The 26,375-nt window shown below is 40.4% G+C and overlaps 1 protein-coding gene across 1 annotated transcript in view; it reads right to left on the bottom strand.

Moving 5' to 3' along the window:
• The window catches only part of cdc73 (cell division cycle 73, Paf1/RNA polymerase II complex component, homolog (S. cerevisiae)), a 341,062-nt gene that overhangs the window by 288,176 nt on the left and 26,511 nt on the right, over window positions 1-26,375 (bottom strand). The window contains exons 3-6 of the mRNA XM_063063850.1: window positions 20,934-21,003; window positions 8,702-8,764; window positions 8,538-8,590; window positions 2,052-2,140 (exon numbers count right to left, since the gene is read on the bottom strand). Coding sequence (XP_062919920.1) covers window positions 2,052-2,140; window positions 8,538-8,590; window positions 8,702-8,764; window positions 20,934-21,003 — 275 coding nt within the window. The remainder of the gene's footprint in view (window positions 1-2,051; window positions 2,141-8,537; window positions 8,591-8,701; window positions 8,765-20,933; window positions 21,004-26,375) is intronic.

Below are 26,375 nucleotides of genomic sequence, written 5' to 3'. Positions count from 1 at the left end.
TCTAACTTCCGCTAATGCCCCACCTCCCCCTCGTACCCCATCCGTTATTTATTTATATACACACATTCTTTCTCTCACTCTCCTTTTTCTCCCTCTGTCCCTCTGACTATACCCCTTGCCCATCCTCTGGGTTCCCCCGCCCTGTTCCTTCTCCCCGGACCTCCTGTCCCATGATCCTCTCATATCCCTTTTGCCAATCACCTGTCCAGCTCTTGGCTCCATTCCTCCCCCTCCTGTCTTCTCCTATCATTTTCGATCTCCCCCTCCCACTTTCAAGTCTCTTACTAACTCTTCCTTCATTTGGTCCTGACGAAGGGTCTCGGCCTGAAACGTCGACTGTACCTCTTCCTAGAGATGCTGCCTGGCCTGCTGCGTTCACCAGCAACTTTGATGTGTGTTGCTTGAATTTCCAGCATCTGCAGAATTCCTGTTGTTTGCCTTATTCACCTAGTAACCTTTCTGCAAATCATGCACAAAGACACTCTGCACCTCAGAGCTGCAGGCTCTTTGCTATTTGATAAGTAAGAAGGATAGAGTTAATAGAAAACAAAGACAACACTTAATGAACATTACGTGGTACAACAGATTTACTGCATGATACACACAGTATGAACTGATGCATAAAATGGACAGAAAATTATACTGGCCATTGAAGACGGAGGTGATGGAAAAGGGGTGTTTTTGTGGTTAGATGCAGTAAGTGTTTCAACGTAATTAGTACTGGGACTTGCTGTTTGTGATGCAAGTTTGATGAGCTTGTGACGTAGGTGGTATTATCACTATGTTTGCAGATGACACGAAGAATAGTGAAGTTGTTGAAAGTGTGGAAGGTAATCTTAGGAAACGTGGTAATACTGAAGAACAGAGGGACCTTGATATAGACATCCAAAGATCCCTGACAGTGCAGCACAGGTAGATAACATGGTTAAGAAAACATATGGGATGACTTTGTTGAAACACTGAATACAAAAGGAGGAAGGTTACGTTCCAACCTTATAAAGTATTGGTCAGACTACAGATAGAGTACCGAGCATAATTCAGCTCACCACACCACTGAAAGATAGGCTGAGAGGGTACAGAGGGGATTCACGAAGCTGTGGTGAAGAAAGACTGGTCAGGCTGGCTGTTTTCTCTGGAGCAGAGGAGGGAATGAGTTGAAATGAATGAGATTTATAAAGTCATAAGAGGTATAGGTAGACAGCAGGAATCTTTCCCCTTAGAGATAAATAAAACTAAAAGACACAGGTTTACAAAATGGATAAAAGATTTAGAGGGGAACTTCACAACTTTCACGGTGAATTTTGGACTTAACCAGCGACAGTGAAGTTCCAATAATCCGGCATCTTTCTGACTTTGGTGGATCCAGACGTTTAGGTATGTCGACAATTGTACGTTCCTCTTATTGACACCACAAAAATTTGGCATTTATGGTTTATTTTTAACATGTTATGCTGTGAAATAATAAACTTTCCAGTTTACGAGAAGCACTATATTACAACTCCAACAGCTTAAAGGAAGTATAGAGAACTGGGACCAAGTGAACTTAAAGGAAATATGAGAAAAAGTGGCAAGTTTTGACCAATTTAAATTTAAAATGATAAAGTGATAAAAAATCTGAGTAGCATTTTAGCAGCACAAACTTTATATTCTAACTTAAATCCTTCAATTAATAACCCATCAGTTTTTCATCAGAGCAAATATTTTAAACATCCCTAATTTAACAACTTCAAGGTGGAGATTTAAATAGTTTTACTACATTAGGAGCAAGAGGGTCATCAGGGAAAGTCCAGTCAGGGACCAAAAAGGCAATATACGTATGGAGCAAGCGTGCGTGCGTGCATGTTCCTACCTTCTAAAACACATCTAATTTAAATGATTTACAACCATGAAGGTATCATGGGATTTTATTCCATCTTGATAGGATTACGGAGGAGTCACAAAGGGGAAATTAATATGGCATGCCTGACAATCACCCTAATCAATTGCAAATAATTTTGTTTTATTCTATTATAAAATTTCTATTGTCCAAAAGCATTGGGTATTCAATTTACCTGATCTGCTCCGTCTGTACAATGCCTTCTTTGTGGCCTTCCAATCGAGCTGCCAAACGCTCTTTGTCAAGTCGCACACGCTCTTCATCCTAATTAACATAAACCATCCAAGTTTTTATAAACCACCACAGTTTGATCATTACAAAATATACCAAGTAAAATACACACAAAATGCTGGAGGAACTCAGCAGGCAGGCAGCATCCATGAGTACAGTCAAAATTTCAGGCCAAGATCCTTCATCAGAACTGGCAAAAAAGATGAGGAGTCAGAGTAAGAAAGTGGGAGGAGGGGGAAGAAGAACCACAAGGTGAAGATAAAACCGGGAGAGGGGGAGGGGTGAAGTAAAGAGCTGGGAAGTTGGTTGGTGAAAAAGGTACAGGGCTAGAGAAGGGGGAATCTGATAGGAGAAGACAGAAGGCCATGGAAGAAGAAAAATGGGGAGGAGCACCAGAGGGAGGTAACAGGCAGGTAAGGAGATAAGGTGAGAGAGGGAAGTAGGAGTCAGGAATGGTGAAGGGGGGAGGAGATTACCTTAAGATTAAGAAATTGATGTTCATGCCATCAGGTTGGAGGCTAGCCATAGAGAATATAAACTGTTGTTCCTCCAACCTGAATGTGGCCTCATCACGAAAGAAGAGGCGGCCATGGACCGACAAGGGTCTGTACTCACTAGAACTTAGAAGAATATAGGGAATCTCATTGAAACCAACCAAATGTTGAAAGGACTAGATAGGGTAGATGTGGAGAGGATGTTTCCTATGGAGGGGGTATCCAGAACTAGATGGCACCTCCTCAAAATTGAGGGGCAACCTTCTATAACATAGTTAAGGAAGAATTTTTTTTAGCCAGAGAGTAGTGAATCTGTGGAATGCCCTGCCACAGACTGCGGTGAAGGACAAGTCCATGGGTATATTTAAGGCGGAAGCTGATCAGTCAGGACATCAAAGGATATGGCAAGAAGACGGGTGTATGGGGCTGAGTAGGATCTGGAATCAGCAATGATGGAATGGCAGAGAAAACTCGACAGGCTGAATGGCCTAATTCTGCTCCTTTGTCTTACAGTCCTATGGACATGTCGGAATGGGAATAGGAAGTGGAATTAAAATGCGTGGCTACGGGAAGATCCTGCTTTTTCTGGCCGATATAAAGGAGGCCACACCAGGAGCACTGGATACAGTAGATGACCCCAACACACTCATAGGTGAAGTGTTGCCTCACCTGGAAGGACTGTTTGGGGCCCTGAACGGTAGTGATGGGGGAGGTGCAGGGATAGGTGTAATACTTGTTCTGCTTGCAAGGATAAGTGCCAGGAGGGAGATCACTGGAGAGGGATGAATGAATCACGGGAGTCGAGTAGCCAGCAATCCCTGAGGAGTATCAGTGAGACCCGATGCTGAGCACTTATGCTCTGTCCACCAGAAAAAGTGGGATCTCCCAGTGGCTACCCATTTCAATTCCACTTCCCATTCCTCCAACTTGATGACATGAACATCGATTTCTCAAACTTAGGGTAATGCCCCACCCCACCTTCACCATTCCCATCACTCACCTTATCTCCTTACATACCAATCACCTCGCTCTGGATGTCCTCCTCCTTTTCTTTCTTCCATGACCTTCTGTCCTCTCCCATTAGATTCCCCCCTTCTCAGGCCCTGTATCTCACCAATCAACTTCTCAGCGCTTCACTTCACCCCACCCCCTCCCAATTTCACCTATCACCTTGTTCTTCCCTCCCTCCCCCCACTTTCTTATTCTGACTCATCTTTTTCTCCCCAGTCCTGATGAAGGGTCTCAGCCTGAAACATCGACAAAGAAGCCCAGCATCTTTTCCAGAGATGCTGCCTGGCCTGCTGAGTTGCTTCAGCTTTTGTGTGTGCTGCTTGGATTTCCAGCATCTGCAGATTTTCTCTTGTTTGTGGAAGGTAAAATACTAGTCTGCTACCACCTAATACACACTGTTATGACAGTGTCAGTATATTTAACTATATGTTACATATGCACGTTATGTCAACTTGTAAATGTACAGAATATTTTTAACTATCTACTAATATTATTGTGTTAATATTACTTTGTGCTGCATGTTAAAAATGTACTCTGTTTTTCACCTTGGTCCAGGAGGAACATTGTTTCATTTAGCTTTATAAATGTGTACGGTTGAATGTCAATAAACTTGAACTTCTACTAGTCAAAATACAATACATTCTAAGAAGTAACCATAAATAATCTAAAACTATTCAGATCATTTCAAATTATTAACATGGAAAAACTCTTTTTTGATGCCTAACAGTAAACATGGCTCTGATTCGTGCATTATAAGCTACAAAGTTTTCCAGTCCTCACACTATTTTAATCTCCATTTTTGTGAGCTCCTTCACATAGTAAAATAGTTCTGATGACAAACATATTCTCTTAAAATTATTTTTTCTGTATCTGCTTTCACCCATCCTCTGTACAAAATAGATTTAAACTTGCAGTAGATAAAATTGTTTATGTCGTGATCCAGGATGCAGGGTTATTGTCCTGATACTGGGCTTTGATCTAAAGCATCAACAATTCCTCCTCAAGCCACAGATGCTGTGTTCAACCAGTTTCTCCAGTAAATTATTTATTGCTCCATACTAGGTCCTGTTTATCCATCATTCCATTACATACAAATTTACATCCCATTATTTCCTCTCTCCAAAGCATCAAGGTTAATAATTATTAATTCACCACCGCTTTGAAATATTTCACCCTGCAATTTGAAAGGGAGAAGCTAAAGTCAGATATATCAGTATTACAGTGGAATAAAGGGAATTACAGAGGCATGAAAGAGGAGCTAGCCAATGTTAACTGGAAGGAGACACTAGCAGAGATGACAGCAGAGCAGCAATGACTGGAGATTCTGGGAGCAATTCAGAAAATGAAGAATAGATACAACTCAAAGAAATAGTATTCTAAAGGCAAGATGATGCAACCATGAGTGACAAGGGAAGTCAAAGCCAACATACAATCCAAAGAAATGGCATGTAATAGAGCAAAAATTAGTGGGAAATTAGAGGACTGAGAAGCTTTTAAAAAACAGAAGGCAAAAAAAAGTCATAAAGGATACCAAAAGTTTCTTCCGATATAAGTGTAAAAGAGAGGTGAGAATATATAATCAGACCGCTGGAAAATGACGCTGGAAAGTAGTAATAGGGGACAAAAAAAAAAGGCAGACGAACTGATTAAGCGTTCTACATCAGTCTTCATTGTCAAAGACACCAGCTGTTTGCCAGAAGTTCAAGAGTGTCACGGGGGCCGCAAGTAAGAAGTTGCCATTACTAGGGAGAAGGTGCTTGGGAAATTGAAAGGTCTGAAGGTAGATAAATCAACTGGATCAGAAAGTCTACACCCCAGGGTTGTGAAAGGGATGGCTGAAGAGATTAAGGAGGCATTAGTCATGACCTTTCAAGAATTAATAGATTCGGACATGGTTCCCGAGGACCGAAAAATTGCAGATGTTACTCCAGACTTCAAGAAGGGAGGGAGGCAAAAGAAAGGAAATTATAGGCCAGTTAGTCTGACCTCAATGGTTGGGAAGATGTTGGAATCTATTGTTAAGGATGAGGTCTCAGGATGCTTGGGGGCACATGATAAAGTCAGTATGGTTTCCTTAAGGGAAAATCTTGCCTGACAAATCCCTTGGAATTCTTTGAAGAAATAAGCAGGATAGACAAAGGAGAGTCAATGGATGTTGTTTACAGGGATTTTCATAAAGCCTTTCACAAGGTGCCGCATATTAGGATGCTTAGCAAGACAACAAGATAATATTTCAAGAAAGATACTAGCATGGATAGAAGATTGACTGATTTGCAGGAGGCAAAGAGCGGGAATACAGGGAGCCTTTTCTGGTTGGCTGCCAGTGACTAGTGGTGTTCCGCAGGGGTCGGTTTTGAAACCACTCCTTTTTAGGTTATATGTCATTGACGATGGAATTGATCTAAATCTGTAACTGTAAATTGAGGAGAGGATGGCAGCACGACGGCAGCATGCGCAGCCTCTCCGGTGAATGAATGATATCTGTAATCTGTCAAGTAGGGGACCGTGCACAATTCCGATTTGATGGAGACGGACGTGAGAGTAGGGAGGAACATCTGGAAAACTTCTGAAATGCCCACTTCGCTGCCGCTGCTACTGTGTGGTAACCGGAATCTCCGGAGCAGAAGGCCCCGAATCCTCGGCTTTGCCTGTTTCAGCGGCCGTGGTTAGGTCGAAGACGCTCGGTAGAGGATGGCACTCGGGAGGCTGTATTGGAGGGGCTGGTCAGAGGCTCGAAGTTTTCGGACGGACACACTCAGTGTCGGCTGTGGTTGGCTGCTTCCAAGGCATCAGCAAGTTGACAGTATCTGGAGGTTTAAGGCAGGGAGTTTCTCCCTTTTGCCGCCTGCTATCGGGGACTCGGGAGTCGATCGACTCGGGGACTTTGAGACTATTTTTACCATGCCCATGGTTTGTTCTTCATCAAATTATGGTATTGCTTTGCACTGCTGTAACTATATGTTATAGTTATGTGGTTCTGTCAGTGTTAGTCTTTGGTTTGTCCTGTTTTCTGTGTTAGCACTCCAGAGAAACATTGTATCATTTCTTAATGCATGTATGCATTTCCAAATGACAATAAAAGATGACTGAATGTTCTCATAATCTAAAGAAAAATTGATGGCTTTGTGGCCAAGTTTACAGATGCTGCAAGTATAGGTGGAGGGGCAGGTAGTGTTCTGGAAGCAGGGAGTCACAAAATGGCCTCGACAGATTAGGAGAATGGAGAAAGAAGTGGCGGATGGAATACAATGTTGGGAAGAGTATGGTCATGCACTTTGGTAGAAAAAATAAAAGTGTAAACTGTTTTGAAAATGGAGAGAAATTTCAAAAATCAGAGGTGCAGGATTCCCTAAAGGTTAATTTGCTGGTTGAGTTGGTGGTGAGAAAGGCAAATGCAATGTTAGCATTCATTTCAAGAGGAATGGAATGTAACAACAAGGATTTAATGCTGAAGCTTGATAAGGCACTGGAGAGGCCTCATCTAGAGTACTGTAAGAAGTTTAGGGCCCCTTATCTAAGAAAGGGACTGCTGACATTGGAAAGGGCTCAAAGGAGGTTCACAAAATTGACTCCGGGATTTAAAGGTTTATCATATGAGGATTGTTTGATGGCTCTGGGCCTTAACTCACTAGAATTCAGAAGAATGAGGGGTTGGGGGAGGGGATTTCATTGAAACCTATCAAATGTTGAAAGGCCTCGAAGGAGTGGATATGGAGAGGATGTTTTCCACGGTGGGGGAGCACAAGACCAGAGAGCACAGCCTCAGAATAGATGGATATCCATTTAGAACAGACATGAGAAAATTATTTATCAAGATGGTAGCGAATCTGTGGAATTCATTGCCACAGACGGTGTGGAAGCCAAGTTATAGAAAACTAAGGAAAATTGTCAGGTTAACAAAAGCCAAAAATAAGACAATGCTAATTATTCTAGCCATAGGTAGCTACATGTTACTTAAGGTTGTTATAGCTGGGGGTGGTAATGGGGACAAGCTCCCACAACCTATTAAATGCTCCCAATGGCTTGTGCCTCAAATAGCCTCTGACAACCAAGTCCGGCACCTGGTCTTCACGTGTGGCTTAGCTAATAACTCCAGCAGAACCATTTCTACTGACAGGAGAAGCGGTAAAGGCAGGTTACTGGTGACTTAAAACCAGTCGCTTCAGTTAGATGAGGCTCATAAGCTGTGGTTGGCAGCTCATCCAGGAGAAGGATGATTCTGATCTTGTGGCTATACCCACTCATGGGGAAGGCTATGGGAGTAAACTCCCAGGGAAAAATCTGGAGCTGTAGTCCCTAAGGCAGTTCCACATTGAGTTCAATGTTGATTGGCAAATCCTCTGATGCTGCTAGCAGCAAACTGTACTGGTCTCTGCCGTTTCTTTGGGTTCATCATATGCGTGGAGAGGGGGAGCTTGCTACATGGGCACCAGCTTGCTCTCTATATTGTACTGCCCAGGCTTGCATATCTAGACAGCTAGGTCATAATATCCACAGTAAACTCTGACCAACGGAGGCCTCAAACTCAGATTCGCAGATAGAGCATCGAATAGTACAGCACAGCACAGTACTGGTCCTTCACCCCACAATGTTGTGCCGACCCTTTAAACCCTGTCTCCCATATAACCCCGCCCCCCCCAACCTTTAAAGATACAAACTTTTGATCAGGCCATTCTTGCAGAAGAGATTGAAATGTCAGTCCAGGGACCAAGAGGACTATTAAGAGCCTCACTGAGCATTCGATGATTGAAGACCAGGAGAAAGAAAAAACAGAATGCACAGCAAGGAATTTAAGAGCTCACGAAACTAATACTTGCAAATTAGTAATCTTACTGCTCAAAGTGTACCACTGATACTATTTCTCCAAGCAAAAGTGCTTACATTGCCCAATACATTTAAACAAATAGAAACCATTTAAACATTACCTCTATCCTGGGTTTCTTTAATTCTGATGATATTTCTTCAGCTGCCCTTTTAACTGTTGGTTCCCAAACACAAGAAAAGCATACAAAATATAAATTGTAGTGCTGATATTTTGAAGAGCACCATTTCAATTTTTTTCAAGTTTATTAAGATACATCATAACTACCTTGTGTTGATCGCTGCAACCCAATTTCTAAAGGGGCACTTCTGTCTATGCTTGCAGATGTTGCTATGAAAATAAATCAATATGAAAAGCATGAAAAAATCTGCAACTGCAAATGCAAGTTAACAAATACATTTTTCGTAAGTCAAGCTACTCAAAAAAAAAACTTGGAAATCAATATAAATGTTATTTTGCAGCAACATAATCTGAAAAATTTAATAACTCAATTGTGAGAAGTCAGTTAGAAATAGAACTATGAAATGACATACAAACTAATTAAACTGCTCTGATATTAAATTAACAAGCGTGTACAAAATTTATATTTCTTTCAACCCTTTTTTAAATGTCAATAAAAGAAACCAATTCAGTACCTTTGATATATGCAATCTTTTAGATCTGCTTTATTTTCATAACATTTAGATTTCAACCAGAGTATTTTCAATAATACAATAGTATAATAAGAACTTCACATTGAAGATTAGATCTAGTCTTAAGATTTGAATCTGATGGTATCACCGCAATATCCAATTATTTCCCAGCAACACAAACTCATCATTCGAAACTTCAAACAAGCAAAATTAAGGAACATATAAACCATATAACGATTACAGCACGGAAACAGGCCATCTCAGCCCTTCCAGTCCGTGCCGAACTCTTACTCTCACATAGTCCCACCGACCTGCACTCAGCCCATAACCCTCCATTCCCTTCCTGTCCATATACCTATCCAATTTAACTTTAAACGACAACATCGAACATGCCTCAACCACTTCTGCTGGAAGCTCGTTCCACACAGCTACCACTCTCTGAGTAAAGAAGTTCCCCCTCATGTTACCCCTAAACTTTTGCCCTCTAACTCTCAACTCATGTCTTCTTGTTTGAATCTCCCCCACTCTCAATGGAAAAAGCCTATCTACGTCAACTCTATCTATCCCCTTCATAATTTTAAATACCTCTATCAAGTCCCCGCTCAACCTTCTACACTCCAAAGAATAAAGACCTAACTTTTTCAACCTTTCTCTGTAACTTAAGAGATGAAACCCAGGCAACATTTTAGTAAATCTCCTCTGTACTCTCTCAATTTTATTGACATCTTTCCTATAATTCAGTGACCAGAAGTGTACACAATACTCCAATTTTGGCCTCACCAAAGCCTTATACAATTTCAACATTACATCCCAACTCCTATACTCAATGCTCTGATTAATAAAGGCAAGCATACCAAAAGCTTTCTTCACCACCCTATCCACATGAGATTCCACCTTCAGGGAACTATACACCATTATTCGTAGACCCCTCTGTTCTACTGCATTCTTCACTGCCCTACCATTTACCACGTATGTCCTATTTTGATTAGTCCTACCAAAATGTAGCACCTCACATTTTTCAGCATCAAACTCCATCTGCCAACTTTCAGCACATTCTTCTAACTGGCCTAAATCTCTCTGCAAGCTTTGAAAACCTACTTCATTATCCACAATGCCACCTATCTTAGTATTATCTGCATACTTACTAATCCAATTTACCACCCCATCATCCAGATCATTAATGTATATGACAGACAACATTGGACCCAAAACATTGGACCCAGTACAGATCCCCGAGGCACACCGCTAGACACCAGCCTCCAATCTGACACACAGTTATCCACCACTACTCTCTGGCGTCTCCCATCCAGTCACTGCTGAATCCATTTTACTATTTCGATATTAATGTGTAACGATTGAACCTTCCTAACTAACCTTTCGTGAGGAACCTTGTCAAAAGCCTTACTGAAGTCCATATAGACAACATCCACCGCTTTACCCTCGTCAACTTTCCTAGTAACCTCATCAAAAAATTTAAGATTTGTCAAACATGACCTTCCGCACACAAATCCATGCTGACTGTTCCTAATCAGACCCTGTCTATCCAGATAATTATATATACCATCTCTAAGAATACTTTCCATCAATTTACCCACCACTGACATCAAACTCACAGGCCGATAATTGCTAGGTTTACTCTTAGAGCCCTTTTTAAACAATGGAACCACATGAGCAATACGCCAATCCTCCGGCACCATCCCCGTTTCTAATAACATTTGAAATATTTCTGTCAGAGCCCCTGCTATTTCTACAGTAACTTCCCTCAAGGTCCGAGGGAATATCTTGTCCGGACCCGGAGACTTATCCACTTCTATATTCCTTAAAAGCGCCAGTATTCCTCTTCTTTAATCATACTTTCCATAACTACCCTTCTTGTTTCCTTTACCTCACACAATTTGATATCCTTCTCCTTAGTGAATACCGAAGAAAATAAATTGTTCAAAATCTCCCCCATCTCTTCTGGCTCCGCACATAGCTGTCCACTTTGATTCTCTAAGGGACCAATTTTATCCCTCACTATCCATTTGCTATTAATATAACTGTAGAAACCCTTTGGATTTATTTTCACCTTACTTGCTAAAGCAGCCTTGTATCTTCTTTTAGCTTTTCTAATTTCTTTCTTAAGATTCTTTTTACATTCTTTATATTCCTCGAGCACCTCATTAACTCCAAGCTGCCTATATTTATTGTAGATCCACCTCCTTTTCCAAACCAAGTTTCCAATATCCCTTGAAAACCATGGCTCTCTCAAACTTTTAACCTTTCCTTTCAACCTAAGAGGAACATAAAGATCCTGTACCCTCAAAATTTCACCTTTAAATGACCTCCATTTCTCTATTACATCCTTCCCATAAAACAAATTGTCTCAATCCACTCCTTCTAAATCCTTTCGCATCTCCTCAAAGTTAGCCTTTCTCCAATCAAAAATCTCAACCTTGGGTCCAGTCCTATCCTTCTCCATAATTATATTGAAACTAATGGTGTTGTGATCACTGGACCCGAAGCGCTCCCAACACACACCTCCGTCACCTGCCCTATCTCATCTTAGCAAATTAAAAATCACTGGAGTATAGATGAACAAAAGCAACATTTTAGCTATCAACACCAAAATGGTCTCCTATTTCCTATCAGCTGGAAACAAAGGAATGCAATGTTTTGTGCTTTGTGGAGACCTGGCTGATGGAGGAGATACGGGACCACGCCATAGAGCCCTCCGGGTTCTTCTCCTTGTTCCGAGCAGACAGGTCGAAAAACCTCACTGAGAAGAGTAAAGGAGAGGGGTATGCTTCATGGTCAACAATGCTTGGTGCGACCCCCAGAATGTGCATACTCTCAAATTCTTGTTTCCCAGACCTGGAATACCTGGCGCTGCTGTGCAGACCCTACAGGAGGTCTAGTGAGTTCATGGCTGTTTATCATCACAGCAGTGTATATAGTGACCTGGCTCTCAAGGAACTGCACAAGACCATCAACAGGTTGGAGACTGCACCATCCAGAGGCCGCCTTCATCATCGCCTGTGACATTAAACTTTGTCAGTACATCCAGGTGAGCACTAGTAGAGATACACATTTGACCACTGTTACACTCCCTTGTGCAACACTTACAAAGCTCTCCTTCACCCAGCTTTTGGAAAATCAGATAACTCTTCGATCCTCCTTTTGCCAATGTACAGGTAGAAGCTGAAACAAGAGGTGGCCATAGATAAAACCGTCCATTGCTGGTCCAACCAATCGGCCTCCATGCTGCAGGACTGCTTTGATGACGTCAACTGGAATGTCTTCCATGATGAGGATGTCTCCAAGTTCACTGATGGAGTCACGTGCATCGTCTGGAAGTGCATCAACGATCTTGTCCCCAAGTCAGTCAGATCTTCCCAAACCAGAAACCCTGGATCAATAGCTCCGTGTGAGCAGCATTTACAGCGTGACATCGAGCTTACATCGCTGGCAATCAACTAGAGCTCAAGAAAAGCAGCTATGATCTGCGCAAAGCTATCAAGGCCGTGAAACAACACTATTGGAACAAGACTGAGTCAACATACACAATGAATAGCACACGTGACTTGTGGCAAGGGCTGCATGCCATCGCTGACTTCAAAGCCAAACATTGTGGTGCTGCCAACATTCAGGCCTCTCTCCCAGATGAGGTCAATCACTTTTATGCTTGGTTCGATGTCGCTAACTCTGAGCCTCCAAGGAAAACCACTGCTATAGCTTGCAACCTGGTCATTTCTAAGACTGGAGGTACGCAGATGTTTCCAACAAGTGGACAGTCGCAAAGCTGCAGAACCGGACGGCATCCCAGGGCGAGTAATCAGGATGTGTGCAGCACAACTGGCTGGTATGTCTTCTGACATTTTTAATCTCTCCCTTTCCCAGTGCAGAGTGCCCTCCTGCTTCAAATTATCCACCAGTGTCCCTGCACCAAAAAAGACTAAGGTAACATGCCTGAACAACTGCCATCCTGTCGCACTAACCTCAATAATAAGCAAATGCTTTGAGAGGCTGATCAAGGAGTATAGCTGGGGACTTCCGGTAGCGCTCATAGAGTGAAGTCGCGTTCTTGACTCGCTCCATTACCTCTGAGTTTTTTTCTCTATGATCAGCTATACTTTAATTAACCATTAAGGCATCAACTCTTACAATACTTTGAATTAAATTGAACTCTCCGATAACTGGATGAAACTTAGATCTGCTATGTCTAAGAACGGGAAAAACGGCAAGGATGGTAAACCTCCGGTTAAACCGAAAGGTATGGATTTCCCTCCGACTGAATCACCGGTGACTTTGAAAGCTATATCGGAGTTAATTCAGAGGGAAATTTCAACCTCTGTTAGGGAGATGATTCGTACGGAAATTGCAGACTCTGTTAAGGACCTGATTCATACGGAAATCTCAATTAATCTCCAGAAAATTGCCGATTCAATTGATAAGATGCAAACATCTATTGCGGAACATCAGTCGGCTATATCTGATCTTCAAAAATCCGCGCAACAAAGTGAGCTTAAGATGGGGAAAATCGAAGAAACAATTAATGTAATGAAGAAGAAACTTGACTTTCTGACTTTTAAAAACTCTGACTTGGAATCTAGAATGCGACGGCAGAATTTACGAATGATTGGGGTGCGTGAAGCTGTTGAATCTAACAACCCCATGAAGTTTTTTTCTCAACTTTTAAAAGATGCATTCCCTACTGTATTTCCTGACCAACCACCGCTACTGGATCGTGTTCACAGAATCCCATCATACTCGTCTAGGTCAGATAGACCTAGGCATGTTATTTTACGTTTTCATTACTTTCAAGACAAGGAGAGACTGTTTCGATTCGCTCGATCTAAAGGTTTCATTGATTTTTCGGATCTTAAGTTCCGATTCGTGGAAGATTTCAGTAAACCAATCTGGGACCAATGGGTTCGCTACAGATCTGTGATGTCGGAATTCTATAAGATGGATTTAAGACCAGCGCTGCTGTACCCTGCACGTCTAAGGATTCGCATGTCAGATGGAGCCCTTCGTTTTTTTGATTCTCCATCGGATGCCCAGAGTTATCTGGATCAATTTTCACCTTCAACATCTTAATTGCTATTTTCTTTTAATTATCTCCGTTGATCGGAGGCTGTGAATTGGTTGGTTTTAACTTTTTCGTGCCCTATTTGGGCAGAAAAGTTTATTTTTGATTTCTTAATATGGTTGCTAAACTTTCTTTTTAACTGCGTCATTTCTTTCTTTTCCCAGGGGATTCTGGGTGGTTACTTCCTTTTTGTCATCTTACGTATTTCCTGTGTGGCCTTAAATTTTGTAGTTTTTTTTAAATTTTATTTTGTTTTGCTTTTTATAACTAGTTTATGTCAATAATCTTATTTTTTCTTGTTGTTGTTGTGTTTATTCATGGGTTTGGGGTTTATTGTGGTTTTTTTTTAATATATATATTTTCTGGCTTTTGTTCTGTTGTGTGTGTATTTTAATTGAGTTACCTTTTTTTTTACTTTTTTACTGTTTTACAATTAGCTGATCTTTTTCATATTTATACCTTTTTTTTAGGGAGCGTATACCGGAAGTCATGGGGGTAGTTTTAGCGCTTGCTTCTTTCGGGCGGGTCTGCTTTAGATTTTGCCTTGGGGTCTTGGGGCGGAGGGTGGCGGGAGGGGCTTCACGTTTTAGTTTTTTTCTCTTTGGGCTATATACATTATTGAAGTACTGGTTGCGTCCTTTTTCCAGGTATCTTTTGTATGTTCTGTTTCCTCTTCGGGTTCGTGGGTCGAGCCTATCGTCAATCCTCTTCGCTGTGGGTTGACTTTAGGATTTATGGAGTCTATTATTAATTTTGTCTCCTGGAATACTAACGGCCTTAATCATCCTATTAAAAGGAAAAAAGTTTTTAAAGTGTTCCGGAAACTTAAAGCACAAATTTTATTTTTACAAGAGACCCATGTATGGAGGGGGGACAGACTACGTTTTTTTTAAATTCTGGAAGGGACAACAATTTCATTCGAACTCCAATGCTAAGATTCGAGGCGTCTGTATTTTTATAGATTCCTCAGTTACTTTTATACAACAGGATATTATTTCTGATCCGAATGGTAGATTTTTATTGGTTAGTGGTTTACTATTTAATAAAAAAGTAGTTTTGGTTAATGTTTATGCTCCTAATATGGATTGTCCGGAATTTTATAAATCATTGTTTAATCAGTTTCCGAATTTGAACGAGTTTTCATTGATCTGGGGCGGAGATCTTAATACCTGTTTGTCTCCAGCTTTGGACCGTTCGGCTCCTTTACGGACCTTACCTAATAAATCTGCAAATTTGATTAACTTTTTCCTTTCTGATTCTGGGTCGACGGACATTTGGCGTTTTCTGCATCCTCAGGAAAAAGATTTTTCCTTCTTTTCACATGTTCATCATTCCTATTCAAGAATTGATTATTTTTTTATTGATTCTCGTCTTATTCCTTCAGTGATTAAATGTGATTATGATTCTATAACCATTTCGGATCATGCTCCACTTAAGCTTTCTATTAAAATTATGGCCAATATACAAAATAATAGACAATGGCGTTTTAATTCGCTGTTGTTTCAGGACTCGGACTTTGTTAACTTTATGAATGAACAGATTGAGCTTTTTTTTACAATTAATCATACAGAGGATATTTCGGTTAACACTCTTTGGGACACTTTTAAAGCCTATATTCGTGGTCAGATTATTTCGTATTCTGCTGCTTTGAGGAAGAAACAGAAGCAGGAGGAGATGGCAATTGTGGACAAGATTAAAGAAATTGATAAGAAATATGTTATGGCTCCTTCTGAGGAGTTATACAAACAAAGAACTGAACTTCAAATGGAACACAGTTTACTACTCTCGTCCTCGATTGTAAACCAATTAAAGAAAACAAGAAGTGAATTTTATGTTCACAGTGACAAAATTGGCAAGCTGCTGGCTAATCAATTGAAATCTAATTATGTTAAATCTCAAATCAATCAGATTTATAACCAAAATGATCGATTGATACTGGATCATGTGGGGATTAATCAAACCTTTTGTGATTTTTATTCTTCTTTATATCAATCAGAGTCTCCTCGAGATTCTAAATATATGAATGATTTTTTAGATAAGTTAGACTTCCCTCAGATTTCACAGGATATGTCTTCTTTATTAGATACTTCCATTACTATGGATGAGATTAAGAATGTTATTTTTTCTATGAATCTGGGGAAAGCTCCTGGCCCGGATGGGTTTACCGTTGAATTTTATAAATGTTTTGCTTCTTTATTGATCCCTTGGCTCTGTAGGGTTTTTGAGGCTTCTCTGAAACTTGGTAAACTTCCTGAATCTTTTAATAGAGCGTAAATTTCTTTAATACTAAAGAAGGATAAAGACCCTGCTCAATGTGCATCTTATAGACCAATATCTTTATTAAATGTTGATTCTAAAGTTTTTTCTAAGTTATTAGCAAATAGACTAGAAAAAGTACTTCCTTCTATTATTTCGGAAGACCAAACGGGTTTTATTAAAGGTCGTTACTCTTTTTATAATATTCGTACATTGTTAAATATCGTTTATACTTCCTCACAAAATGTTCCTGAGTGTGTTATTTCTTTAGATGCCGAGAAAGCTTTTGATAGAGTAGAATGGCCTTATTTATTTAAGGTGCTTGAAATGTTTAATTTTAGCTTGAAATTTATATCCTGGATTAAACTGTTATATCATTCCCCTGTAGCCTCGGTTCGTACTAACTCTTTAAACTCACCTTTTTTTCCTCTCTTTCAAGGTACTCGACAAGGCTGTCCTCTTAGTCCCCTATTATTTGATATTGCATTAGAACCTCTTGCAATTGCCATTCGAGAATCTTCAAATATTACTGGGATAACTCGGGGATTAAAGTCCCATAAATTATCACTCTATGCTGATGATTTACTTTTATATATTTCTAATCCTGAGAAATCCATTCCTGCTGTTTTAGAGTTATTAGCACAATTTGGTTTTTTTTTCAGGTTATAAATTAAATCTTAGTAAGAGTGAACTCTTTCCGATTAATAAACATCTTCCCTTATATTATAAATTTCCATTTAAATTGATTGATAATTATTTTTCTTATCTTGGGATTAAAATTACTTGTAAATATAAAGATTTATTTAAGATTAACTTTTTACCATTAATAGACCATATTACTCAACTTTCATCTAAATGGTTTCCCTTATATTTAACTTTGATTGGTCGTATTAATGCAGTTAAGATGTTTTTTTTGCCAAAATTTTTATATGTGTTTCAGGCATTACCAATTTTTGTTCCAAAATCTTTCTTTGATAAAGTTGACTCTAAAATTTCTTCATTTATTTGGCAGAATAAGAATCCGAGACTGGGTAAAATACATTTACAGAAAGCTAAGAGAGATGGAGGTTTAGCATTACCTAACTTTAGATTCTATTATTGGGCTATTAATATTCGACATATGAAATTTTGGTTACTTGATCAGGACATACTATCTATTCCTAAATGGGTAGCATTGGAACTACAATCTGTTCAGGGTTATACACTTGGCTCTATTTTAGGCTCCTCTCTCCCTTTTGATTCGAAACGCCTTAAGCAGGTCTCTAACCCGATAGTTAAATATGCTTTGCGCATTTGGTTTCAATTCAGAAAATTTTTTGATCTTAATCAATTCGGGTTAGCGATTCCTATTTTAGGTAACATATTTTTTCCTCCCTCTTTTACGGATCGCGCTTTTCAAACTTGGAAGACTAAGGGTATTTTACAGTTTTTGGATTTATTTTTAGATGGTTCCCTTATGTCTTTTGAACAATTATCTAATAAATATAACTTATCAAGAATACATTTTTTTTAGATATTTACAAGTTAGAAATTTCCTAAGTACTATACTTTCTTCCTTTCCAATGCTTCCTCCTACATATATTTTAGATTCGATAATTAACCTCAATCCATGTCAGAAAGGTGCATCGGCTATGATTTATAATATTATTATGAAACTTAGGAAAGCTCCATTTGATAAGATTAGGGTAGATTGGGAACAGGAATTGGGGCTTACCATTTCTGTGGATGATTGGGGGCAGATTTTACAATTAGTTAATACTTCCTCTATTTGTGCTAAACATTCCCTAATTCAATTTAAAGTGGTTCATAGAGCACATATGTCTAAAGATAAGTTAGCGCGTTTTTACTCGCATATTAATCCTTTTTGTGATAGATGTTCGGGGCAGATAGCCTCTTTAACTCATATGTTTTGGTCTTGCCCTACTTTGGAAACTTTTTGGAGAGATATTTTTAATATTATTTCTAAGGTATTAAATATAGATATCTCTCCTCACCCTATTACTGCTATCCTTGGACTACCTAAAATTTCTAGTAATCTTTCCCCTTCAGCCCGTAGAATGATTGCATTTCTTACTTTAATGGCGAAAAGATGTATTTTACAACATTGGAAAGAGCTTAATGCTCCAACTACCTTTTTTTGGTTCTCTCAGACGATTTTATGTTTGAATCTGGAGAAAATTAGAAGTAACCTTTATGATTCTTCATTTAAATTTGAACAGATTTGGGGACCTTTTATTCGATATTTTCATTTAATGTAATATATACCCTTCTTGTTTTTTTTCACTATTTTTAATGGAGGTCAGGATTGAGGACGTGATTTTAAGTTTAACTCTGTTTGGTTTCAAGTTAGCCCATTGCTTTGCTTTGCTTTTAGTTAGTTGCACGGTGGGTTTTTTTTTGGGGTTTTTTTTTTCTTTTTTTCTATTGATATATATATAAAATCTAGTATACTATTATGTTATCTTGGTTTCTTATGTTTAAATTACATTGTTTGTAGTATTCTTTTTTGGTATTGATACCTTCTGTAATTTTATTATATTTTAACATTGTATTAATGTTTATATGGCTTACCTTTTTGTATACTTATTCAATAAAAAGATTTTAAAAAAAAGAGTATAGCTGCAGCTTGCTACCACCCAAACTGGACAATTCACCTACCGACACAACCGATCAACAGACGACACAATAGCCACTGCTCTACGTAACGTCCTTACACATCTGGAGAAAAGGACGCTTATGTGAGAATGCTGTTCTTGGACTACAGTTCAGCATTCAACACCACAGTTCCATCCAAACTCCACAAGAAGCTCAGAGACCTCAGCCTTGACCTTGCCTTGTGCAGCTGGATCCTGGACTTCCTGTCAGATCGGCAGCAGGTTGTAAGAGTGGACTCCCTCACCTCCAACTCTCTGACTCTCAATACAAGACCCCCTCAGGGCTGCGTACTAAGTCCCCTTCTTTTACTCCCTGTATACCCATGACTATGTCGCCACCCACAGCTCTAATCTGCCAATTAAATTTGCTGACAACACTACATTGATTGGCCTAATCTCAAACAATAATGAGGTGGCCTACAGGGAAGAAGTCATCTCTCTGACACAGTGGTGTCAAGAAAACGACCTCTACCTCAACGTCGCCAAAACAAAGCAGCTGGTTGTGGATTACAGGAGGAATGGAGACTGCCTAACCCCTATTGACAGCAATGGATCTGGGGTTGAGAGGGTAAACAGCTTTAAGTTCCTCGGCATCCATATCTCCGAGGACCTCACGTGGTCTATACACTCCAGCTGTGTGGTGAAAAAGGCACAACAGCGCCTCTTTCACCTCAGACAGTTGAAGACGTTTGGTATGCACCCCCAAATCCCAAGAACTTTCAACTGGGACACAACTGAGAGCATCCTGACTGGCTACATCACTGCCCTGTATGGGAACTGTACCTCCCTTAATCGCAGGACTTTGCAGAGAGTGGTGCAGACAGCCCAGCGCATCTGTAGTTGTGACCTTCCCATGATTCAGGACAGTTACAAGGGCAGGTGTGTAAAAAACATAGGATCATTGGGGACCCAAGTCACCCCAACCACAATCTACTCCAGCTGCTACCATCTGGGAATCGGTACAGCAGCATAAAAGCCAGGACCAACAGGCTCCGGGACAGCTTCTTCCACAGGCCATCAGACTGATTAACTCACGCTGATTTGAGTGTACTCTATATTACATTGACTGTTCTATTTATTATAAATTATTATATATTACTATGATTGCACATTGCACAGTTAGATGGAGACATAACGTAAAGATTTTTATGCATGTATGTGAATGTTGTAAGAAATAAAGTAAATTCAATATCCAATTACAGATTACATGGTCTACGTAGGGAGCTAAGAACAGAACAGTTCACTATTGATTAAGTTACCAAGGCTCCAGTTAATACAAAAACACATCAAAGCTGTCGATCTTTGATAAGCAGTTCTCCATAAGTTGTCATCAAACTTCAAGAACTAAAAATGTTAGTTAAAAATATTTGCTAAAGGAAGGGGAAGTCATCAAAACACCAAAGTCATCAGAAAAATAAGAATTTTGATTCTACACACAGTAGTACTGTAACTAATCCAGATAAGTACACACATAAGGAATAAAGTTCCGCAAAGAAATCCACTGAATAGTCCCAGGGCAGATGTAGCAAAAGATCATAAAATATTACAGAAGGTACCTGCCATAGAGGAAGGCATGCCAGAAATTCCTGCATTACGACATTCAAAAAATTTTGATTCCCAGACTTTGACTACAGTGAATAAGCACTGCTTTGGGATCTTCGGGGATCCTTGAGATGCCTAAGTCACAGAAGACCATGAACTAACTGGTGGTAAACATGGACTTGCACAGATAAGCAACTAACAGTCAGCAGAGACATGGTGAGTCAAAGGAGCTGTTTCTGCTTTGTAACTTTTAGCTGTGAATTCACTTAAATCACCAATGCCAGTGAAATAAATGAAGACTAATAAAATGACTTTGAAGTTTCTCAAAATTAATACATACTTACATGTTTCACCATTTAAGTAGCTAAGTAAATCCTTTCTGTCTGGTCTTCGCACCACAGGAATATTTTCAGTCTAAAAATTGGAAACAGAAGTCCGTATTTAAAATAAACATCAAATCTCACTGCTTTAATAACAATTACTCTAATGGTAACTTCACTCCATACATAATTTAAAATACTTTCTCTCTCCTATTATTTTGATTATTTTCAAAATAAATTTCATTCGCCCCTCCCTCCTTTTGACTTCTCTACAAGCATTTCATTCTCAAAGTATGGATTCAAAAAAACTGTCTCCTATACAAGGGAATTGGAGGATCTTCCAACAACTCTTATTTCCTTTCTCTCAGCAGCAAGGGAAATTATTACACCATGCTGCACATGTAACTAAAAGCTAATGTATACAACTTCCAGATAAATTAATCTGTAAGTTGTATACATTAGGAGTGGAGCTTACAGTTAATATTAGCTAGAAACTCCAGTGTATATCTTTGGGCCTTAACAGAAACTGAGGAAATAGCTGAACCCATAATCTTCCAAATCTGCTAATCCAGAAATTGTGCATTCCAATTGGATGCAATTCCATACTTAAGAAAGCTAACACAGAAAGCTCAAAATCCCTACAGATTTGCTATTTCATCATCTATTGTAATTGATGAAATCGTCAACTAAAGAGAAAATAATGATATCTGAGAGTCAAGTTAAACATTTCAATGTATAAATCACATCAATAAAAAAACAGAAGTTTTAAATTTGTAGTTAAGTATGAAGGACATTCACAGATTTAACTTGCATGGACTTTCAACACACTTGCGAAGCCCAAAGCCACAGTCTGCACTATCCACTTGAAAACTCCATGCCCTGTTGACATACCCCAGAACATCTCCCAAAACACCCCTGCCTCAGCTAATATACTGCTGATAATTTCATCTGTATTTATTTATCAACAATCTGTAGAAACTAACTGCCTGTGTGAACAAACTTGCTTTAACTCAGATTAAGGTCACTTGCAAGTGATACATGGGAAACTATACAGTGTGCATTATATCTTTTTTTTTAAATATCTGCCTTCAGTCCATTTTAAAGTGAAGACAAGTATACCCCCATTGCCACCAAAGTGCTACATTGAATATTTCTGACACATACCTGAAAAATACTGAAAAACACGAGCACAACTAATATTTCTGGGATGGGGTTAGAGGAAAGTGTCACATTGGCTAAATCAATGCACTTTGCATTTTATTTCAATACAGTTAACAAGGACATCATTTACTGACTACATTTATTAATCTTCATTCCTTTTCTGATGGTGGAGTCCATACAGTAGAACTATTGCTACAACGCTGCTAGATAAGGAGTCAGGGCTGAAACTAACTTGGAGAGGAACTTGTAATTGGGAAGATTCCCACATTGCCTTTATTCTTCAGCAAGGCCATATATTCTGAAAATGGTTTTTACAGTTTGGTCAGCTGAGACACTCTTGGAGTTGATTCATCTTGCAGCCATTGCATAACACCTATAAAGTTGTTCAATGTTTAATACTAAATCAGATGCTTCTATTCTGATCCTTTGTGAAGGCAACTGGAAATGCATTCTTCTAGACAAGTGGAGTAAATAAGAGTGTACAACACACTCCTGTATCAAAAGATGGGTAGCCAAGATAAGAGTGGGACCCCAGAGGGCTGGGGAATTAATACACAACAAATGCTGTGAAGTAGAAAATAACAGATTGTCATTCAGAGAAGCTTAACATAATCACACCAAGTTAAGACAAATTAATAGACAGGTAGATACTTTATTGATCCCAAGGAAATTAGTGTCACAGTAGCATTGCAAGTGCACAGAAATACAAATATTAGATGAGAAGTAGGAAAGAATAAAAAATAAGTTACCTTAAAAATAAGATGTACAATATTTACAAATCAAGGCGTACAACATGATAGAATTACCGTAGTATTATACAGTAATGTGTGTAGATTCACACCATCCAGTTAAGAAGCGATAGTGGTATTGCATAGCATTGCACAGGGTGTCCTCAACAGGAGGGTGTGGTAAACAGAGATTAATAACAGTCTAACAGGAGGGGGTCATCACTTCTCCACCTATAGGTTGGCTCATTATACAGCCTATTGGCTGAGGATAAAAATGACCTCATACAGTGCTCTTTGGAGCAGTGCAGTTGTCTTAGTCTACTACTAGAAGTGTTCCTCTGTTCAGCCAAGGTGGCATGCAGAGGGTGAGAAGCATAGTACACAGAGCTGCCAAGATTTTCTGGAGGGTCCTTTGTTCTACCACAGCTTCCACAATGTCCAGGTTGACTCCTATAACAGAGTCCGCCTTTCTAACTAGTTTATTGATCCTGTTGGCATCACCCTTGTTGATGTCATTGCCCCAGCACACCACTGCACAGAAAATTGTACTAGTGACAACAGATTGGTAGAACACATGAAGAAGCCTGCATACTCCAAAGGACCTGAGTCTCCTCAGGAAGTAGAGGTGACTCTGGCTTTCTTTTACACAGCCTCTGTGTTACACACACTCAAGTCGGTCATCCAGGTGCACCCCCAGGTACTTGTAGGTCCTCACCACATCCACGTTCTCACCATCATAGTAAGAGAGAGCAGTACAAACTTGGTCTTCCTGAAGTCCATCATCATCTCCTTGTCTTACTGATGTTGAGCTGCAGATGATTAAGCTTGCACCATTTGTCTAAGACCTCAACCAGGGCCCTGTATTCATTCCCCGTCCTCCTTTTGTACACCCAACTATTGCTGAGTCATCAGAGAATTTCTGCAGATGACGTGACTCAGTGTTGTACCTAAAGTCCAAGGTGTGAAGGGTAAACAGGAAGAGAGCCAATACCGGTGGGGCCCCAGTGCTGCTTATAGCCACGTCTGACACACAGCTCTGAAACCGCACAAACTGTGGTCTGCCATGATTAATGACAGGAAATTTACATTTGACAAATTTGCTCAGAGTTTTTTAAGGATGCAACAAGTAGTGTAGCTGCAGATGCAAGGATTTTTGGGCTTGCACAAGGCATTTAATAAGGTGCTATATAAATGGCTGTTGCCTATTGCTCACATTACTGGAAGGAATATGTTAACATGGATTGAAGGTTGGTTATCACATAAAAGATAGAACAGGAGTAAGGGATCTTTAAAGGAGATATTGGGCTGGCCAGTGGTGTCGTGGCATCAGTACTGGACTTTGAGGCAGATGGTCCTGAGTTCGAATCCGGCCAGGTCCCAACCTGGGCAGCAGCAGTATCTGCATGGAAGGAAGGCCTGGCAATCTACTTCCCTATTTTGCCACATAAACCCAATGGACAATTCCAGTATCCATAGGGCCGCCATAAGTCGATGACAACTCAACGGCAGTCAACAACAACAGAGGAGATATCAGAGTCGGAGGCAGTTGAGAAAAGATTCACCATGCTAGCCCAAGACAAGAGTGTGGTTCTACCACAAACAACTTCTGGATCTGCACTAATAGGAATTAAGAAGAATGACAGGTGATTTTATTGAAACATTTACAATTCTAAGGAACATAGAAAGGTAAATATTGAGGTGTTTCCACTAGTGGGACAATCTCAAATCAGGAGACATGTACCAAGAATGGGGAGTGGTCATTTAAAACTCTGGTGTGTTAGAATTTCTTCTTGCAGAGGGTGACGAATATCCAGAATTTTCTACCCTGGAGCACTGAATGGGGCTATATTACTGGAGGTATTGAAAGAGATTTCCACTAACTATAAAGTGCTCCAAATGGCACACGTCTCTAACAGCTTCTGACAACCAAGTCCAACTCTTGGCCTTCACGTGTGGCTTAGCTACTAGGCCCAGCAGAACTGTTTCTACTGACAAGAGAAGGGGCAAAGGCAGACCACTGGCGCCTCAAAACCTGCTGCTTCCGGCAAGTGGGGTCCGTCAGCCTTGGACGGCAGCCCGCCTAAAAGAAGGAAAACTCTAATTTTAAAGCTCCGCTGCCTTGCAGCCATACCCACTCATGGGAAAGTCTTTGGGAGTAAACCCCAAGGAAGAAATCCAGAGCTGGGGTCCCCAAGGCAGTTTGATGTTGTTAACAACTTCACTCTGACAACCTCTGTGACAACACTGGTGCCAAACTATATCAGAGCTTGCCCTACCCTTGGACTACCTCAGTGATGTGGAGAAGGGAAACCCGCTGCACGGGCAACAGTCAGTTCTTCAAATCCTCCCGCCCAGGCTTGTGCCCTGGAGGACACCCCAACATCACTACTCAGCATTGACACAACACAGGAAGCAGCAGTTACCAGTGATAAGCCACTGCACTCGATTGGCATAGAGTGAAGCATCAGGGGCTGCTTCTAATGGTGGGAGAGCCCCTAGGACCTCAAGCTGGGCAGTCCCCAGGCAAGTAGGTGCTGCCTCACCACGGCCCACTTGCTCCACTGCGTGTGTAAGACTCAGGGAACCCCTGACAGATGGATCGATAACCTTACACCTGGCAATAAAAGGAAACGTCAAAAGTATCCAGCCCTCAAGAAAGGTACTTGGAATGTACGGACCATGACACCAGCCCTTACAGAAAACCTGCAAGATATAAGCAACGTCCACAAGACAGCAGTCATCAACAACGAAATGAGCAGACTGCAGATTGGCGTCATTGCCCTTCAACAAAACAAGGCTCTCTTTCTCTGGAAGTCTTTGAGAGGAAGACTTCTCCTTCATCTGTCATGGAAAGCTACCAGAAGAGCCTAGGGAGCATGATGCTGGCTTTGCCAGAAGAAACAGCCTAGTTGGCACCATCATACCACCAACTGAAGGAACTGAAAACTGCTCAGGATTCAGCTTCAAATGTCTGTGGGCCTAGTTAGCATTACCAGTGCTTATGTGCCTACATTAACCTCTACCCAGGAAGCTAAGGACAAGTTCTATGATGAACTCAGTGTTGCCATCAAAGAAGTCCCTTCTTGAGAGCCACTATTCATTCTCAACGACTTTAACGCAAGAGCTGGCAGTGACCACCACAGCTAGCCCTCCTGCTTGGGACAGTTCAGAACTGGAAAGATGAATGAAAACAGCCAGCGCCTCCTTGAACTCTGCTGCCAACATGACCTCTGTATTACTAACACCTTCTTCAACACCAAACCTCAGCACAAAGTGTCATGGAGATATCCGTGTTCCAAACATTGTCACTATATTGATCTCATCCTCACAAGATGCAGCAGTCTTCAACACTGTCAAGGTGACACGTAGTTACCAGAGTGCAAATTGCCACACTGACCACTCCCTTGTGTGCAGGAAGGTAAAACTTCAGCCAAGAATACTTCATCATTCTAGAAGGGAAGGGAGGGCACACATCGACACCAGCAATACTCGTGACCCTGTAAAGATAGCAGTGTTTGTGCAAGCCTGGAGGAAGCTCTGCCTGGCTCTCCCAACACCAATGTCAGCAAGAGATGGG

The sequence above is a fragment of the Mobula hypostoma genome, chromosome 12, assembly GCF_963921235.1.
Source record: "Mobula hypostoma chromosome 12, sMobHyp1.1, whole genome shotgun sequence".
NCBI lineage: Eukaryota > Metazoa > Chordata > Chondrichthyes > Myliobatiformes > Myliobatidae > Mobula > Mobula hypostoma.
This window is presented reverse-complemented; position numbering and strand designations above follow the sequence as displayed.